Genomic DNA, 19,016 nt, shown 5'->3' on the forward strand with positions numbered 1-19,016 from the left:
TAAATGATTGTGTTAAATTGTCAATGATAGTGTTATATAATCTTAATATATTTTCTTAAACAAATTAGATATATCACACGAAATTGTAATTTCATAAAAAGTTTAAATAACCAATAAATTAAGCTGGTAAAAAATAAATAATAAAAACTAAAATGTATATATCGCAACAAATATTATGACGTTAAAAAGGACAAAAATGGTCGGGAGTGGAATGTAAATAACATAATTAAACTGTACATACTTGGTGGTGAACTAAATTAGGACGGCATCAACATTTAACATGAAATCCTCCCAGCCCATACATGGACAAAAAACTGAAGAAATAAGTGCTGAATCAACGTCAGTTGCTGGAAAATTAAGTAGAAATATGAAACCTCAAGATTTCCGACTAATACAATACCCCCTAATTAATAATAATCAGTAACATATCTTCCTAGAACATATCGGGATTTTCATCAAATGAGAAGTTGTTCAAAAAATCCTTCCCTTGATCATGCTCAAGCAGCAGCAAGTTTTCCAGCACAGACAGCGGGGCCATTTCATTGGGGTCGGGTTTTCTTTCTCCGTGAACGTAACTAGCCTCCGGAGAAGTAGATCTCGAGAACTCAGAAGTCGAAGATTCGAAGGACTCGAAACCAAACAGAGATTCAAATGATTCAGACAAATCGATTCCACTTTTGTTCTCGTTACTCGGAGTAGGATGAGTCCCTTCACTAAGATTGTTGGATGAATCTTGAATACTCGAACACTTGGATTCTTCGGATTTCGGCTTCTTTTTGTCCCAGTCTTTCAGCAATCTCGCGATGTTCTCGGTGCTAGATGCGTAAGAGAAAGCCTGGCTAGGTTTTGTGCTTGTAATCAGATCATTGTTGAGCATCAACTGTTCGGAGAACAGGCTCTTGTTTTCAAACGTTAATGCATCTTTGAGGGCTTGCTTTGCTGTGTTAATATCCGTCTGCAACCTTCTCTCCCACTGGCCTCTGGAAATGGAGTTTGAATTTGTGGAGAAAACATCTGTGCCAGACTCATTCGAGCCATTAGAACCGATTTGAAGCTTTTTTAGCTTCTTTTTCAGATGGGTGTTCCAGTAGTTTTTTATGTCATTGTCTGTTCTTTCTGGAAGATAGGAAGCTATGGCTGCCCATCTGCATTCATAAATTGCAAATCCCAGATTCAGAATTTTATCACTACGTACTTTCTACCAGTGCAGCGACCAGATTCATAAACAAACAAATTATTACTTGTTTCCAAGAAGAGCTTGAAGCTGAACAATCATCTTCTCTTCTTGATCCGTGAAACTTCCCCTCTTAATCCCAGGCCGAAGATAATTAGTCCATCGCAGCCTGCAACTCTTGCTGCATCTCGTTAGCCCTGCAAAATCGAACCCACGAAGAATCAAGAAAAACTCCAGTAAACTACAAAAAAACCCCACTTTTTTTAACTTGATTTTCCGTGGAAGAAAATCTGAACAAAAACTACAAAAACGGCACAGAATCAAATCAAAAACAGAAAACTTTGAACCTGTATGTGAGGGAACAGCCTTCCAATTCCCGGGGCCATGTTCTTGAACATAAGACACCAAAAGTATATCTTCGTCAGGAGTCCACGGCCCTTTCTTCATACCAATTTTATCGCAGCATGGTGGCCTGCCCATATCCCTTTATGGCCCTTTTCTTGTCTTGATTTGATTCGACTCGTAATGCTCAGAAAAAAATGTGGGTTTCTTTTTTATCTTCTTTCTAAAAATCCCCCTCTCTCTTTTCCTTTCTTCTCTCCTCCTCAAATTTCTTCTTCGAAACAGCTCACCAGACAATGGCCTAATGGACTAAGGTTGTTGTTTCATCTGCATATATAGGAAATTGAAACATTTTAAAGTTATAATATAATTTTTTCTTTCTTCTTCCCTAATTTCTTGACGCTGACCTTAAAAAAAGACAGAGAAGTAGTAAAGAGTCAAAAGTCGACAGCAAACGCATTTACTCAATGCAGCATCGGACTCTCTAAAGTCAGCTGTATATCATTTGCTCTTTCTCCTGTATTCTGATGTATTACCAAAACCGCGTCCTATTTAATGTTTGCTTAATTAATTTGCACCACCATCCGCAGATAATTGGGAATCCAAAACCCTAATTGATTAGGGCTAGCCTCTTTTTTGCATTAATATTATGGAATTATTTAGACTATATTATGTATAATTTTTAATAATGTGTGTGTGGACGTAAATAGCATTATGACAAAAAGCTAAAGATATAAATTACTCAAAATCATTCATTTTATCTAACAAATAATATAAAACTCTCACTTTAATATCAAACATATATAACTTCATGAAATGTATTGCTAATAACTAGAATATTTCACATAATACAAATTTATATATGTCTACTTGTATTTTCATACAAATTAATAAAATTATTGGAAATAAAAATTTCATAAATAAAATTTTCATTTTTCACTTATTTAACGAGTATTTTAAAATAATATTGTTGGAAGTAGCTAATGTATTTAAAGAGTATGGTAGATATCTTGGTAAAAAAATAGAGAAAATAATATTAAATACAAATGTTTGATGATATATTTAGAACGAATAGAAAAGAAAATGCGCCCAGTATTTATATTTGGGGTGAGAAAATCATGTTTTTTGTCATGTAACTCTCATGTTTTCTATTTTTTCATGTCATCGGTCAATTTACATCATATTGTATCACAAAAAAATTGATGAAGTATCTGATGTTACTTTAGCACTCAGAATAAAATAGACTAAAATCGAAAGTTATTACTCGAAGATTGTAAATTGAATGATAAAATAATCGAAAAATGAAAGAGGTATAATTTAGATGAGCAAAAATGTAACTTCCACTAATTGGGATTGATGAGGTAATAAATTATATATGTAGCCAAAGTAATTTTTACTCGTGGCCCAGGTATTCTGTCTATTTTACATGGCTTGCTATGGTAATAACAAATGACTCAGTTAAAATTAATTAGTCATTTACTGCATTTCCTTTCTATTTTCAAAGGGGAATTGTTTTCAAGAAATATTCTTTTCTTCCAAATATTGTAAACGTTGTGACTTGTGCAGATTCTTGAAGATGAGGTTGGATGAGACTGATTGTGATATACTATTAATAATTATATTGAATATTTTAACGTCATAAAATTTAGAAAACAAAGATATCAAAAGAAGATGAAGATTGAAGAAGATAAGAAAAAATAACTGGGCGTTACGTTCGATTGATTGTCGAAGACCCCAAATTTTCACATGAAATGGGAATAGCTAGCTTCTAGAGAGATCTTGGTTTAATTGAGGAAAATATTTACAAAATATTATATTTTTTTGGAGTAAGAGAGGAAATAAACAAATCGTGAGTATTAGTTCTCACGTCTCAATCATATATATTATGATTTATTCTTCTCATATATCGAATGAAGGCATGGTTTTTCTGAAAATATAAAAAAATTTAAAAAATCACAGAGATTAAATAGAAAAAAATGGTAAAATTTGCAGTAATTTGGTCTCTTTTAATTTATTTTTTTTCCTGTCGTAGTTCTATGATTGCTGACATATCTCGCATTATGTCACCACTCTCACCGAAAAACGAATCAGAAGTATGAAAGAAACCAAGTTAATATTAAAGTAGTAAAACCTAATTCTTTCCAATAATGAGAAAACAAAAATCGACATCATTCAACCTTACGGAACAAAAACTACTCTTTTCCCACAAATATTACATTTATCTGCTTTAAAAAAAAAATTATACTTGAAATTTTAATTCATTTTGTTAAGGGTAGAAAGTGGCAGCTATCTCATGAGTTTGATCATGCTATTGAGTTTTCCTTCCCCATAAATGTAGCACGTGGTATAATAAATGAGAAATTATGGAGGTGGGGAACCTCCTTAATTTCTTCGAGTAAGGAATTAATTAGAGCAGGGTAATAATTAAGAAAATATTAATTATGGGATTATTGCAAACCCTAAAAAAGTTGGCCAGATATTCAATCTCAAAAAAGGTTACTTATTTAAGGGAGAGAAGCGGTGCAATAAATCATGGCCGCATGGGGTTGTTGTGATAAAGATAATTATACCATTATTACTTGCAATAATTAATTGCTGGATCTATACCCTTTCAATTTATAAGATCTACCCTTTAATACATACTGATATTCTTCATTTATTTTATAGACCAAGTCTTGAAGAAATACTCTCATATTTACATTTATTATATCAATTATAGTAATAATTCAAAATTACCACGTCCCACAAATTTCAATAACAGCTGTACTTTTTAGAATATATATATATATATATATATATATATATGATGCTGACTTGACGTAGACGTGATACTCATATGTTCATTATAAGTCATACCAGCACTTCTGATAAAAATCGACTAAAATTTTCAAAAATCGAAAAATATATGACGATTAAATCTCAATTTTGATAATGTGGAGGATCGACATTATAAAGAGGCAAATATATAGAGCATAAATTACAATTTTCCGTAAATATAGAAGTCAGTGCATCCATTTTTCTGTTTTTAGGGATCATGAATATGTGTAAACCGATACAATTTTGTGGTTTCGTTGTGTCATGAATCGAAGGAGAAGGGTTGTGTTGGGCTAGGTGGGATAATATGTGTAAACTGAAACAATTTTGAGGCCTTGGATTTTGGAGTCTTATTGAGTTTAATCGGGCCCTCCAGCGAAACAGGTTTGCATCACTCACAAAAGTACTCAGCCTATTCCAGAGAAGAAATGGTCCAAGTCCCCCCGCCTGTTCATTTTAGGCTAGATGCTGATGGGGCTTGACGAGGTGAATGCTCGTTTTAGTGTGAGCACAGTGATTTGGGCTTATTCTAGGTATCTGGGGGCTGTGTTGGCTCGGGGTACTCGACATCCAGGTTCTGAGCCAAGCTCTATGTCATTTACCATGGTCTTGTTTTGGTCATTGTCTGGGGATATATCGTTTTTTTGCTTAAGCTAGTTGTATTTTAAGCTTCATGTAGATCTTTCGATCAACCTTCTTTTTATTTCAGCCGCTAGCTAGGAAAATGCTGCTCACAACTTTGCTCGTGTCCACTATACACAATTGGCAAGGACCGCTTCTTTCTAGAATTCTTTTTCATGACTATTTGTGCCTATGCGTGAAAGAGAGTATGTGAACATGACATCTTTTTTATATCGATATTGGCTCGATGTCTCGTTAACTATCCTAAGAGTGTAGTGTGGTGGTTGGGCCTACCCATTGAGGAAGGAGTTTGTAGCAGACAAGTCATTCGGCTATGAAACTTCCATGGCGTAGATTGACCATGCATTATGAATAAAGAGATCAAGAAACTTCCATGGCGTAGATTTTTGGGTCGAAGGAGTCTTTGCATCATGCATCATGAATATATCTCTTGGTAGCATTTAATTATAATATTATATTTTGATTAAAAAAACTATATTTTTTAGTGTTGAATGTGACCGAAACAGCAATAACTTTTTAAAAAATTAAAATATATTAAGTTGAAATTAAAAGTCAAGCATTAATTTTGTGGTCCATGCATGCTTGATTTAAACCATAGACGCAGCAAATCATGCATTCTGACGTGCCGAGTGATCTAACTTTTAATGTTGCCTCATTATTTATTTTTATAATAATAAATAATGCTGAGAAATTTAATTGTATCAGGGAAGTGTAACAGTACTGTATTTTCATTTCATTATTTTTGTCTGCATAATGCTAGTTTTTAAAATTAAACAGCTGTGTGTGACCATTTCCGGCCAGCATGTCGACACAGTATTGTGATTAAACATTAACGTGCGTTGTGTAAAGGTTTCTATGTTAGTTCGGAGTTTATCCAGTGCTCATTCAAAGATAACAGTTGTGGGTTTTCATGTCATAAAAAACATCAATGCGACCAAGAAAGATATAAGATGCACAATATACGCTCACATAGAGCTAAATATATATATTTTTATATTGGTACAAATGAAAATATATACGTGGCTCACTGTGTTTAAGTTCGTAAGCCAAAGATTAGTTCCTCTAAACTCACGTTTATCCAACTTTTCACTTGTCATAAAAATAACAAATTTCGTCCCCACGAGTTGAATTTGTTGCATGAAACATGGCTAGTCGGCAGCATTCTATCCGCATTAACTCAGGATGCAAACCCAAATTAATAATTCAGATTCACAATTAAGAATTATAAAATATAATATTCCATATGATGAGTTAAGATTTGAGCAACAAAAATATGTCGAAAAAATCAACTGGTGACCAAGTCAACCAAACGAAGGGGGACGGGTAGACAATCAGCAGTTGGCTCAATAGTAAAATGTTACATTAGACCACGGTTCTAAAAACAATTGTTCTGGTTCCAATAAAAGGTGAAACCGGAATTGAACCGCTTGGATACGGTTCTTGTTTTAATGGATTTGAAATAAAACTCATTCCTATAAATTAAGGCAAAAAAAAAAAAATTGATGATATTATATATGAGACCGTGAAAATAAGTATTCGACAATCATATTATAAAATAATAAAAACATTTACTTTTAGAATATGTCTCTTGTGAGACTGGTATCACGAATCTTTATCTATGAGACTAGTCAACCATACTGATATTCATAATAAAAAGTAATACTCTTAGCATAAAAAGTAATATTTTTTCATGGATGACCCAAATAAGATATTCATCTCACAAAATACGACCCCGTTTTAAAGTTGAATAAATAAGAGTACCGATCAAATAATTTAATTACATAATTTAAGGTGTTTTTATATACTTAAAAAATGTATAATTAATCTGTGGTTCCGATTCCCATTTTCCCGTGGTGGGGTCTAGATGGATCCATTCAATTCATTCAGCCGACAAAGATTTTTGCAGGCCCGAGAAATTGTATAACCGGTCCACATTATTAAGCTTCTGAAGCCTATTTCTTATCAATGGGCTTCCTAATCTTCAAGCCCAAATGAACCATTTTGCCCAATCAAGTTCTAACTCCAAAGCAAGCCACCCAGCCCATTTTTTGATGGGTAGTTGCCTAATGGATTTGGACAATAGATTTATTTTTTCAAAAAAGTGGCGTTGCTGCTAAAAACAATTTTATTTGTCCAACATATTTTTTGAATAAAAACAAGGAAATTTAATCAAAAGATTTTTAAACTACTCTATCACAATATAAGATGCTTTATTTTATTCCCCCTAGAAGAAGAGAACTTAAAAATCCCTACTTTATTATCCCAAAAAAGTCAAAAATTTGTATGAGACGGTCTTACATGTTGTATTTTGTGAGACAGATCTTTTATTTGGATCATCTATGAAAAAATATTACTTTTTATACTAAAAATATTATATTTTATTGTGCGTATCAATATTGTTGACTCGTCTCACAGATAAAAATCCATGAGACCGTCTCATAAAAAACCTACTCTCCCAAAAAAAAATCCAGGCCAAGGATTGTGAACTTAACTTTGACACAAGGTTCAATATTATAAAGGAAAGTTGAAATTGTTTAGCATCAAAGCTTTTAAAGTATGAGGCATTCATTATCAATTATAAATTATATTTATTATAAAAGTATATTTAGTCAATGAAAGCTACTCGCAAGAAATCAAAGATTTAAAGAATTTAGCATTCTAATTATCAAATTTGTCGGTTCATTGATGTGAAGAAGTGGACCATATGAAAATTTTCTTTTATTTACTAATGATCAATGAAGTAAATTTATGCAGATGGCGTTGTTTGATGCGAAAAATAAAACCATTAAATTTTATCTAATCTCTTATTTTACTCAAATTTTATAATAAATTAAAATAAAAAGTTATTATCATTATTTTTATTTTTCGATTTATCATCTATATGTTATATATTATATTTTGCAAAAATGGTCCTGATTGTGTCCGTACGCTGAAAGAGTTAAAAAGGACAGCCACAAAAACAGATACCGCACGGCCGAAAAAGATTGACTCGAGAGTACTTAGACTTTAAAAGCGCGTGGAGATAAAGCCACGCGGCTAAGAAAAGTTAGTTCAAATTGTGTGTGGGTTTTCTTCTCCTTTTTTTTTGAGATATATTAAATAATTTAAGAAAATAAAATAAACAAAAACCGAGTTTTCGAAAAGTAAGTTTGCGGAAATTTCTAGATAACTTGCCTCTCTTTCACCAGAAGAATTTATAAAGTTCATAGTTTTTTCAAATTGAAAAGTTAAATTTTGTCAAGCATAATGTCAAACTGTTTAATTGGATTTAATAATATTATTATATTTTGTTTCATTGATTAAATTGCATATAAGATAAGTGTGCGCGGTTTGTTATCTTTCGTTAGCCCAGATTTTTTTATGTGAAATATATAAAAAAAATTGCGACAGCAGATTTCATCTTCGTAAAAAAATGCTGAAAACCCACTCTTCTTTCGTGTCATTTTGAACCCTTTATTTGGAATAATTTTTAGGGATTTTTGAATGAATATATAGATTATCGTAGTCATTTTCATGAACCAAGTGCCATCTTATCGAAGAAGAAAACCATGTTTCCATTGTGTTGAATTTAATCGGTCATGCAAACCGGCGGCCACTCACAATTATTCGTGATCTTCTTTGTAGTTTTCTGAAATTTTCCAAGGTAAGTGCAGTGCAAACTTAAGACTTTTATGTAATTATGTGGAAGAGCTAATAAATTATTGCTAACTTCATTTTTTTCTTTTTTGAATAAAATCGGCCGTCATCACATTGTCCATTGGAGAAGTTGAGGTCAAGTGTGTCCATAATGAACTTTAATTCTCTTATTACCATGTAATAACCCAATAGGAAACCTCTGTTTTCATTTATAAACTTTGTTGTACAATTCTAACAACAAATCGAACCACCATGTGCAATTATTTTTTAGAAATAGCCAGCATGTATTGAAGATATCTATTTTTTTTATACGATAGAGGTCTTTTAAAAATTAGATAAATACAAAATAAGACTACGAGAATATCATCTAAACACTTATCCTGATCGTCTCGAACTTTATTTAACACATAAAACTCAAAAAGACTAGTTTCTTACATGTGAAACTAAAATCCCAAAAATTTATTGATCAGTTCAATTTTTATAAATATAAATCGTCACATCTCTGAATTAATGCACTTAAATGGGCGTGGAATAATATTTGAAGAACATTCCATAGAGCCTCAATTTCGTGGAGTGGAAATGTGGAATACAACCTCCGGTACTGCACCATCCAATTACTCCGCCCACGCGTGATCAAATTTATCAATTAGTCCTCCAAAAAACGTTTATTTCCAATTACACCCTGTCCTGCCTCCCAAACGGCACATACCGACCTGTCCAGGGTTCCCACTGCCTCTGAATCAACAAAAAGAGAGAACACATTCCTGTCCCTTTAGTTCTTGCTCGCAAATCTCATTTCTATCTAGATTTCTCCATTTAGGTCGGATTTACGTGCCGACTATTGGGTTTTGATCTTCGCGAGGAGTTTTCTTTTTACTGGTTCAAACTCCATTCTGGTTTGAATTATTCAAACAGCGCGTTAGATTCGAAAACACCTGCATTTCCCCTGTTTTCTTTTCTTCCGACCGAATTTACGGCCCCTTCAATTTTATGGGTTCCTCATGAAAAGGGAAAAAAAAAAGAACTCTGTATTCCGAACATGGCTTCTGTGTTTAAGTTCGTAAGCCAAAGATTAGTTCCTTTGGCATATGCCTTCTTGTTCTCTGTTTCCATGTATCTGCTCCCGATCTTCAACTTCATCTCTGCGTTTATTTTCAGGTGGGAATCACTTTCAACGCCTTTTTCTATTTGTTTGGATCCTTTCTGTAATAATTTGTTAGTTTCGCAATATTTATTTTTCATCAAAATCCAGGCTGCATAGAGATGAGAGTTCCGGGGAGAATAATGGGGAAGAAATTGACCTTCTTGAAGCAGAGACAGAGTTATCGTCTGAGTGTATCAATGAGAAAGATATTACCGAGTTTATAAGATTTGATGGCGATGGCGAGGAAGAAAAGGGAGAGGTATTTCTGAAATTCAAGTTCCCGAATTTTGAAGAATTTTGTAGGATTCATGAAAAAACAGATAATTTATCAAATTCTGAGGTGTTCTGTTTTCAAAGTAATAGTAAATATGATTCCACATCTGGTAAAAAATCTTCCAGCGCTTTTATAGCTGAACTGGAGACTTTCCTGTGGAAGAAATTAATGAAAACAAAAAATGCGAATCGGGAGAGTCGGGAAAAGATTGTAATGAAATTTCGGTACGCAATGGAGAAGGAAACGATAATGCCGAGGCAGAGGAATCAGTGAAGAAGTCGGAAGAAAAGGATCATTCAGTTCAAGAAGATGAAAAATTCGAGGGAAACCAGGATTTTCTTGATGAACCGCAGAGTTTCATTGAGAAAAATTCCATGTTTGATTGCTGGGGTTCGGATTCGATTGATGTCGATCATGTTCCTTGGGTAATCACCAGTTCCGTGGATTCACGCAGTGATGGTTTCTTGTCTGATGAAGATTTTGAACTAGAATCAATGCCAGAATCATCTTCGGGCTTAGACGAAAACGTGGGATCATCAAAAGATCTCCACAGTGGCGACGAAATGGATACTACGGAGGAAGAGACCGATAAATCAACAGAACATGGTGATATGCTAAATCCTGATGAATTTAACGAGGATTTCTTATCGGAGGAAGACTTTACAGGCGCTGGTTTTCTTACCAAAACAGAGTCCAAGGATTTAGCGATGTCCGATTCCACAAACGAATTGGAGTCATTGTCGGAACACCAAGATTTGATAGACCAGTTGAAAATGGAGCTTAAGAAGGTGAGGGACACAGGTTTGCCCACCATTTTAGAAGAATTTGAGTCTCCTAAGATAATGGAGGATTTGAAGCCATGGAAGATTGATGAAAAGTTCCGGCGTGGAGACGGAATGGGGGAGCTTCACAAGTTCTACAAGAGCTACAGAGAAAGAATGCGCAAATTGGATATCTTGAATCACCAGAAAATGTACGCCATGGGTTAGTCCACTTTTCCATTCTTCATCTCATTCATTCGTTGCCATTGGCAAATATATTAAAATTAACCGAGGTAACTAATTCGAGACGAAGTCGATAAGCTCGAACTAGAAAAAGCATCTATATTCATCTTGATTCGATTCGTTACAATAATTTAATGTTAAAACCTAAATTTTCCAACGAGTTAATTGATGAACTATCACCAGTATTTATTTATAAGCCCCCACTATTCTAATAACTACTTGGATCGATCCACACTGCCAATAAATTTTATATTGGCCAACTCTTTTCTGGTTTATTCTTTTAGTTAATTAATTTTAATTGAACTTGATTACTGAAAAAATAGTATTTTATATTATAACTTTTTTCATTGGAACATTTAGTTGGTGTGCCAAGATGACCCTTTAATCATATTTTTTTACCAAAATGACCCTTTAATCAAATTTTTATTAATTGTACAAGTTTTTTTTAAATATATATATATATATATACATATATATATATATATATATATATATATAGGTTTTGTTTATTATTTATTACTATTGGTACGAAATTAATAATTTGTGAGTTGATTTTAGAGGACCGATAAGATCTTGTCCGTTGGATTGTCCGAAAACGGAAATATCATGGGACTTGGTCTGGTACAAGGAACGATAAGGATGAGTGGATGACCGATGATGTTACAACATTTTAGTTGTGCATTTAATTCGTAATTAATTAATTGGGCATTTAAAGTCACGATACTTTTGTTTTAATTCGTCTGTCCTCTTCAAAACCCAGAAAATGCATTTAAATAATCTTTCCTATGAGAATGTATTTGTGTCGAAAACTAAGGATTTTTCTATGTGAAATCGAACATTTCTCCACGTAATTTGTTTTTTTTAAAAAAAAATCCGATCATTTCCAATTTTCTCGAATATTATGCTTCCCATAAATACTTTTGGTGCAAGAGCGGTATGATTTAATAGAATTTATTAGGAATTCAAAAGCAAATTGTTTGAAAAACGAATGCATTTGTGGTCGTTGTAATTTATGAGGTTTAAGCATTATGGCCGACTGAATTTATTACTTGACTTGACTCTGCCAAAAATTTCTTACCTTTTAATTTGTCCTAGTGGATTTTCTGTACTGGATGTCATTCAGTTTCATAAATTATTGTGTTATGTAAAAAAATATATTTAAAACAACACACCATCGAGTGGAGTTTGGCTTGACTCAAAAATTAAATAAAAAAGATAATTTTATCTTTAATAATATAAAATAAACTATTAAATGTAAACTAAATCTTGGGACAACCTCATGCATCATTTGTGTGCATTCATGCATGGCAGGTCTGTTGCAGCTAAAGGTTCCCCTTCATTCTACGGCAAACAAAAAACCCGCGGCGCCATCTCTAAAATCCATGGTTTCGCGAAATCTTTGGCTGTCGAAACATAAAATCCACGGAAGCAATTCCATGAAGAAGTTTATAGATGAATTGGAAGGTGATGTTGAAGTGGTATACGTGGGACAGATGTGTGCTTCGTGGGAGATGTTGTATTGGCAGTACGAGAAAGCCATGGATTTATGGGATTCAGACTCCCGTGGGATCAATAGATACAATGAAGTTGCAGGGGAGTTTCAACAGTTTCAAGTGCTGATGCAAAGGTTCATAGAAGACGAGCCATTTCAAGGGCCAAGAGTTCAAAATTATGCGAAAAATCGGTGTGTTCTTCGCAATCTTCTTCAAGTTCCAGTTATTCGAGGTAAGAATTTGATCGACTTGGTACCTTCTTCTTGGTGTCATCCCATTTTGCTTTAGTTCGGGTGCATAAAGTTATGACAAAATAATTGTGTGCGTTTATTAATTAAATCATGTTTAAGGTGTGCTAAAATATGAAAGACATGTTGTGCATTCAAATATTATAGTAGAGAAATTGTCTAAAATTGAGGAAAAAAATAAATAAAAAAAATTTAAAAAAAATATGCAGAGTTGGATTCTCATAAAATGATATGATCGTAGAATGGGGCAAAAGACGTTTTCACATCATTTTATTGAAGCTAAAGGTATAGAGCTTGTTGGCAGTGGATAATATGAAGGACAAAAAGTGGAGGGCTTGGACTAAAGACAGAGATGAATACGTTATTACTGTCGAAACGTTAGTTGAAATCGTGGAGGAGTCGATTCGAATATTTTGGCGATTTGTTAAAGCTGATAAGGACTGCACCAGTACTCCACCATCTAATACCCACAACAAAATTGTTCCACAGCTTCAGGATCCGGAAGACCTCAGCCTATTACTAGCGGTCCGAAAAATTCTTCAAAAGGTCCCTAACTTGCAACTCAATTGTTGGAAGTTTTAAATCTTGAGCTTTATTCTGTTTGCTAATGCAAGTTTGTGGGTTTTCTTTTGGAATGCAGAAGGAGAGAAAGCTGAAAGACATGTTGAGGAGTGAGAATTGCATTTTGAGGAGATTTCGACGGTGTAGGGACGATGGCGAAGATGAGTGGGATCAAGTTCTTACGTTTTTCTCTCAAGTAGATATGAGATTAGTTTCTAGAGCTTTGAGGATGTCTAAAATAACAAGAGACCAGTTGATTTGGTGTCATGACAAGATTAACAGGATTAGTTTTGTGAATAGGAAGATGTGTGTCGAACCTGGCTTTTTGCTCTTCCCATGTTAGGACTTGGGCTCTGTTATAAGTAATTTTTATATATAAACTCTGTGCTAGAAATTTTTTTTTCTAGCATGTTTGAATGCATTCTTTATTGCAATAAACATATATAAGGTTTATTCAAGACTGTTAAAATCATCGGTGTGATCTCTTTTATATTAGTTATGATTACCACATTTGATTGAGTTTGATTTTTCTACCAATATTTTTTCGGACGAGTCTGTCAAATAATGTGGTTTACATACTAGTGTGTTAGTTCGAGAGTTTATTCAGTGTACGCTAAAAAAACACAACTGTGAGTTCCATTGTCATTTAAAAAAAAAAAAAACTAAACCCCGATTAAATACTTGATCTAGGTATTTTATAGATTAGGTCCGTGAGTTAGAAAAAGGAATGAGACAACTCCCCCTTTACGGGCTTAGTTTTATAAAGAAAGGGTCCCGTAATGAACTAATAATATAGAGTGACCATTCATGAATTCATCCAGGCCTCACCATTCTTGCCTGGAATCTGAATTTTCGCTTTCACGCATTCAATTGCTTTCATTGAATAATTTAATGTATATATTATTCATACTGATACCCTCGGATTGAGGATGGGCTCGGCCCGCTCTCGGTATCCCACCTAGTTGAGGACCCAGCATTCAGAGAAGCACGGGAGGTCATCTCAGCCGACGTCCCATATCAGCAGTTCCGTCGATCAGAGAGGTCAGCCGACCTCCCAACATGAAGCCGAGCCGACCTCCGAGATTATGGTATTGGTGTGATTGAAAACGTCTCGGTCGAGCTCCCACGCCGAGCTCCCATGGGGTCCAGCCATGCCGACCTCCCAACATGAAGCCGGGCGACCTCCAAGATTATGGTATCGGTGTGGTTGAAAACGTCTTGGCCGAGCTCCCACGCCGAGCTCCCATGGGGTCTAGATTTCAGGCAGGCTCGTACCTGCGAGAGCTCTTACTCAGACATTAGCGCGTAGCCCACAGAAATTGAAGCTCAGAAAAGTAATTCCCATTAAAGATCTAACCAAATCTGTCACAAGATATACCCAAATATTTTAAGATTTTGAGGATCTAAACCTAACAAATCAGGACTCTATCACTCCCCTATAAATACCAGGTTCCGTTCACTGTTTATTGATTCAGATATTCACATTATCTCAGCACACACATTATTCTCTCAGTTTTCTATTCTCTGACTTGAGCGTTGGAGAGAATACGCCGGAACAACCTTTCGGCCCCCTTCTAATAGAGATGGCAATTTCCTCCGAACCCGTTGGAGGATCCGATACCCGACCCGAATAGAAGAGGGTATGGAGGGATTTTTAGACCCGATTAAATAATTGGGTAATCGGGTATGGGGATTTTCAGGTTTGGGTATGGAGGCGGGTTTGATATAATCCGACCCACACCCGACCCGAATACCCGTTTAAATTAATATATAAATATATATATATATATATATATATATATATATAGTAATTATATTTATTTATATTAAAGATTCATCTTCTCAAATCCAAGTAAATCATACATATATAGTAATTACATTTATTTATATTAAAGATTCATCTTCTCAAATTCAAGTAAATCGATATTTTTTCTTTTCTCTTCCCTTTCGCTTTCACTTTTACGTTTCAAGGTTTTACCGCTCTTTTATTTTCATTCAATTTTTCATCTTCTACATTGGTAAGTTTATTCTATGTTTAACTTCAAAAATTGAAAAATATTTTATTTTTGTTGAATTGCGTACTTTTATTCAACTAATATAAACTATTTTTAATATTTTGTTATTTTTTCTATAAAGTTTATTTTGCAAATTTTTATCATTAATAATAATTTTTCATATTGTTCATTTAAATAATTTTTTAAATATTCATAACTTCATTGAAACAATTTAAATTTGAAAAAATTCAATTGTATATGATAATAGGGTATTTGGATATGGTATGAGTATCCGATAATCCGATGGATATGAGGATGATGATGAAATTCAATACCCGATGGGTATGGACATGGGTATAGGGATGAATTTAATAAATGGGTATGAGGATGAATGTATGAAATCCGACCCATATCCTACCCATTGTCATCCCTACCTTCTAACACTCTTGTTTGTGCTTTCAGATTTCGAAGGACCGATTCGAGCTCCCCAAGCGGAGATCCGACCTCCCAGATACATTTCAAAGGTCCGATCCGAGCTCCCAAAACGAAGTTCCGACCTCCCAGCTACCATCGCTGATTTTAGCGACATCACATACAAAATTATACAAAGTATCGTACATTTAGAAGGAAAAAAGAAGAAGAGATAATTGTATCAATTTAACCGATGTTGTTTGGTATTATGATCTTTTATTATCATGACCACTTAAAAGGAATGATTACTATTAAAATAATAAAAATAGTTATTTTAGGACATTTTTATGTATAAAAGTATATGTTACAATATTTTGCTAATCGAAACTAGTTTATAAGTTCAAAAACGTTTAATGGATACATTTTTTTTGAATGAATATGGGAAATGATAAATAACTAACATGAATTTTAATTTATAAATGCGTTTATTTGTGAATCATTAAAATGAAAAATCATTGTAATTAATAGTTAATAAAAATAAATTATAATGAATAAAAAAATCGACCTGACATTGTTGAGTTTCAAATCAAAGTTCAATATATTCTAAGAAGTAGTGGGTTCTCATATATAATGGAAATGCCCAAGAGAAATTCTGATGGGTTCACTAGGCAGTATTATAAATTAAAATTGGAGAAAAATAGGAAGATTGGTTGTTATTGAAGTGTATATCATATTTTCGAAGATGGAACAAGGAAATAGAGAAGTTGAAGATACGTGCTAAGTTCAAACAAAATTTTGAATATTTTTTAGGGCAAAAATTTGTGTGTGACGGTCTCACGGGTTGTATTTGTGAGACGGATATCTTATTTGGGTCATCCATAAAAAATATTACTTTTTATTCTAAAGTGGGTCTCATGTGAGACCGTCTCACGGATACCAATCTGTAAGACGGGTCAACCTTACCATATTCACAATAAAAAGTAATACTCTTAGCATAAAAAATTATACTTTTCATGTATAACCCAAATAAGAGATATGTCTCACAAATTCGACCCGTGAGACCGTCTCACACAGGTTTTTGTCTTTATTCTAAGTGTTACTTTCTATTGTGAATATGAGTAGGGTTGACATATCTCACAAATTAAGATCCGTGAGACGGTCTCGCATGACTCATTTTTGAGATGAGAGTCACTCATTTTTGAGATGATAGTCTCTTGGACCTGTTTTCATAGACCAGGATTGCACAAGTAAATCACCAAAGTTTAATCGGGTCCAAAATAAAAAGATTCAATAAATCGAAGAATCCGCAGAGTTCAGATGGCCCAATAGAAAGAGGAGCAATCTTTTTCCTTCTCTTTTTCGTGGGTATGGAGAAATAATCGAAATACCATCCCACATCGAATTAATCTCATTGTTTACGACACTTAATGATAGGTGGTGTGGCATTTACGGTCGCCGAGCTCGATAACGTGAGCTTGTAACCCAAGTGGGGGCATTAGGTTGAAGGAACGTTGGGCTTGTCCAACTACCCGGTCAAAATGATGCATAATCTGGCCCGCCCGCTCCAAGCAATGAGTTGAACGTTGGGGCTCACTCGAAAGAATGTGCCTCGATCTTACTTCAGAGGAGGGCAATGCGTTAGGCTGGCTTCACAGAGCAGCGACAACCTCCCGCTCCTTGCAGTGGAAGGATAACGGGTCGGTGCATCTTTGGACCATATGGGTGGATGGGTTGGCTCCAATTGAACCTTCGATCTTTTTTCTTTTCCGAATAAAATGAGCAACAAATATTTTTATACTTTTTCATTAAAACTTAAATATTTCTTAAGTTTTGTTCACGATAAGAAAGAAATACTCACATCTAGATATGGAATTTAAAAGAACTATCACCTATAAACCCAAAAAGAAGTAGATCCAAATGAAATTTAAAAACAAATTGAAGAATTATTATTCTTTTTAAACCCAAATCATATTTGACGTTGTGTGTGAATAACTATTATCTTTGAATGCCAAGTTAACTTGTATTGTGACCGACGATTTCGGTTGGGAATAATCCTAACAAGCGGACTAGGTCAAGTTATAGTAAATGGACGAACAGTCCAAGTATCGATCCCACAGAGACTATTATTTAAGTACCAAGAATTTATTATTTGATTTAATCTAGGCAACGATAAAATGTGATTTGATGATTATTTAAATTAATTAAATTGAACTAATTTATGATAAGTAGATGACTAGAATCGGATTAACAGAAACGCTTGGAACTCGGGGGTTTTCGAATTTAAATAAAGTGACCGGGACACACAACGGTAACAAACTCAGATTTTATCACGCACTGGAATAATTTAACCACAGGTTATTCGCTGTCACGATGCAATTCTCTAATTTAATTATAAATCTATTTCTAGAATTTATAATCCTATTTTCATTTAACAGTCCAATTATTTCTAATTGAATTTAATTAAACAAAAACGCATTTAACAATGATAGAATCGCAGCTGTCGCCTAAAATCGCACACTGAAATCGAATACTATTTCTAGTCGATTTAACCGTGTGTTGATTAATATTTTTGAAGCTAAATTCAATCTATTTTCTTTCGAGTCAAGATCAAACAACAAACATGCAATTAATTGGCCAAATTAAAAGCATGAAAATTATGCAAATATTAATCAATAACAAGAAACAATTTTATTAATCAAACGATCCAATGAATAAACAAATCAATCGTTTGTCCCAATCGTGGTCCCGATCAACAGAGAAACTACTCCATAAATTCAAAACTAAAATCAAATCTAATGTTTGAATTCATGTCTGAAATTACGAAAATAAAAGAGAAGAGAAAATCTCAGTGATGATGTGCGGGTCTTGCGTGTGAAGCGCGCGATTTCCTCTCATCTCTCCCGATTTTCTCCCAAGCCGTCACCGTCTTCAAGAGTCAGGAAATTTTTCGCCTTTTCTCCCAAAAGTCGGCTGCTAAAGGTTCTGCGTCCCAAAAAATCCCCCTCAATCTCTAAATTTCTTTCCTTTATTCTTCCAAATTTTCGCGAAATCTGATCTCAAACTAGGGTACACGGACCCCGTGTCTACCTCCGGCTTCGGGTCCGTGTAGTCGCGATTTAATTATATGTCTGGGAGATGCTGGACACGGACCCCGTGTAGGGGTCCGGGTGAAGGTCCGGATGATCGCGCAATTTTCTTTTCTCGGTTGTTTCTTGACACGGACCCCTGCACGGGGTCCGTCTTTGGGTCCGGAGTGGCTCGAATAAATTATTCTCTTGG

The 19,016-nt window shown here is 34.3% G+C and overlaps 3 protein-coding genes across 3 annotated transcripts; 2 read left to right on the forward strand and 1 right to left on the reverse strand.

Moving 5' to 3' along the window:
* Window positions 1-205: 205 nt before the first annotated feature.
* LOC140806278 (myb-related protein 306-like) lies at window positions 206-1,967 on the reverse strand. Its single transcript, XM_073162842.1, has 3 exons — window positions 1,522-1,967; window positions 1,242-1,371; window positions 206-1,145 (listed from the first exon to the last, which is right to left on the reverse strand). The coding sequence occupies exons 1-3, from the start codon at window positions 1,652-1,654 to the stop codon at window positions 434-436; spliced, it is 975 nt and encodes a 324-aa protein (XP_073018943.1). The 5' UTR covers window positions 1,655-1,967; the 3' UTR covers window positions 206-433.
* Window positions 1,968-9,171: 7,204 nt separating this feature from the next.
* On the forward strand, window positions 9,172-10,299 carry LOC140806280 (uncharacterized). Its single transcript, XM_073162844.1, has 2 exons — window positions 9,172-9,766; window positions 9,861-10,299. Exons 1-2 carry the CDS (start codon window positions 9,648-9,650, stop codon window positions 10,297-10,299), a joined length of 558 nt encoding a protein of 185 aa, XP_073018945.1. The 5' UTR covers window positions 9,172-9,647.
* On the forward strand, window positions 10,173-13,771 carry LOC140806279 (uncharacterized). Its single transcript, XM_073162843.1, has 4 exons — window positions 10,173-11,010; window positions 12,342-12,755; window positions 13,076-13,317; window positions 13,412-13,771. The coding sequence occupies exons 1-4, from the start codon at window positions 10,401-10,403 to the stop codon at window positions 13,673-13,675; spliced, it is 1,530 nt and encodes a 509-aa protein (XP_073018944.1). The 5' UTR covers window positions 10,173-10,400; the 3' UTR covers window positions 13,676-13,771.
* Window positions 13,772-19,016: the final 5,245 nt, after the last annotated feature.

Source organism: Primulina eburnea, chromosome 11, assembly GCF_022965805.1.
Source record: "Primulina eburnea isolate SZY01 chromosome 11, ASM2296580v1, whole genome shotgun sequence".
Classification (NCBI taxonomy): Eukaryota; Viridiplantae; Streptophyta; class Magnoliopsida; order Lamiales; family Gesneriaceae; genus Primulina; species Primulina eburnea.

Excerpts from the sequence above, each read along its gene's own strand:
- LOC140806279 (XM_073162843.1), top strand. The coding sequence starts at position 10,401 with ATGTTTGATTGCTGGGGTTCGGATTCGATTGATGTCGATCATGTTCCT. Across the intron at positions 12,756-13,075 it reads TCAAGTTCCAGTTATTCGAG|TGGATAATATGAAGGACAAA; the intron begins GTAAGAATTTGA and ends GCTTGTTGGCAG. Across the intron at positions 13,318-13,411 it reads TCCGAAAAATTCTTCAAAAG|AAGGAGAGAAAGCTGAAAGA; the intron begins GTCCCTAACTTG and ends TTTGGAATGCAG.
- LOC140806278 (XM_073162842.1), bottom strand. The coding sequence starts at position 1,654 with ATGGGCAGGCCACCATGCTGCGATAAAATTGGTATGAAGAAAGGGCCG. Across the intron at positions 1,372-1,521 it reads GGCTGTTCCCTCACATACAG|GGCTAACGAGATGCAGCAAG; the intron begins GTTCAAAGTTTT and ends TCGATTTTGCAG. Across the intron at positions 1,146-1,241 it reads CAAGCTCTTCTTGGAAACAA|ATGGGCAGCCATAGCTTCCT; the intron begins GTAATAATTTGT and ends TTATGAATGCAG.
- LOC140806280 (XM_073162844.1), top strand. The coding sequence starts at position 9,648 with ATGGCTTCTGTGTTTAAGTTCGTAAGCCAAAGATTAGTTCCTTTGGCA. Across the intron at positions 9,767-9,860 it reads ATCTCTGCGTTTATTTTCAG|GCTGCATAGAGATGAGAGTT; the intron begins GTGGGAATCACT and ends ATCAAAATCCAG.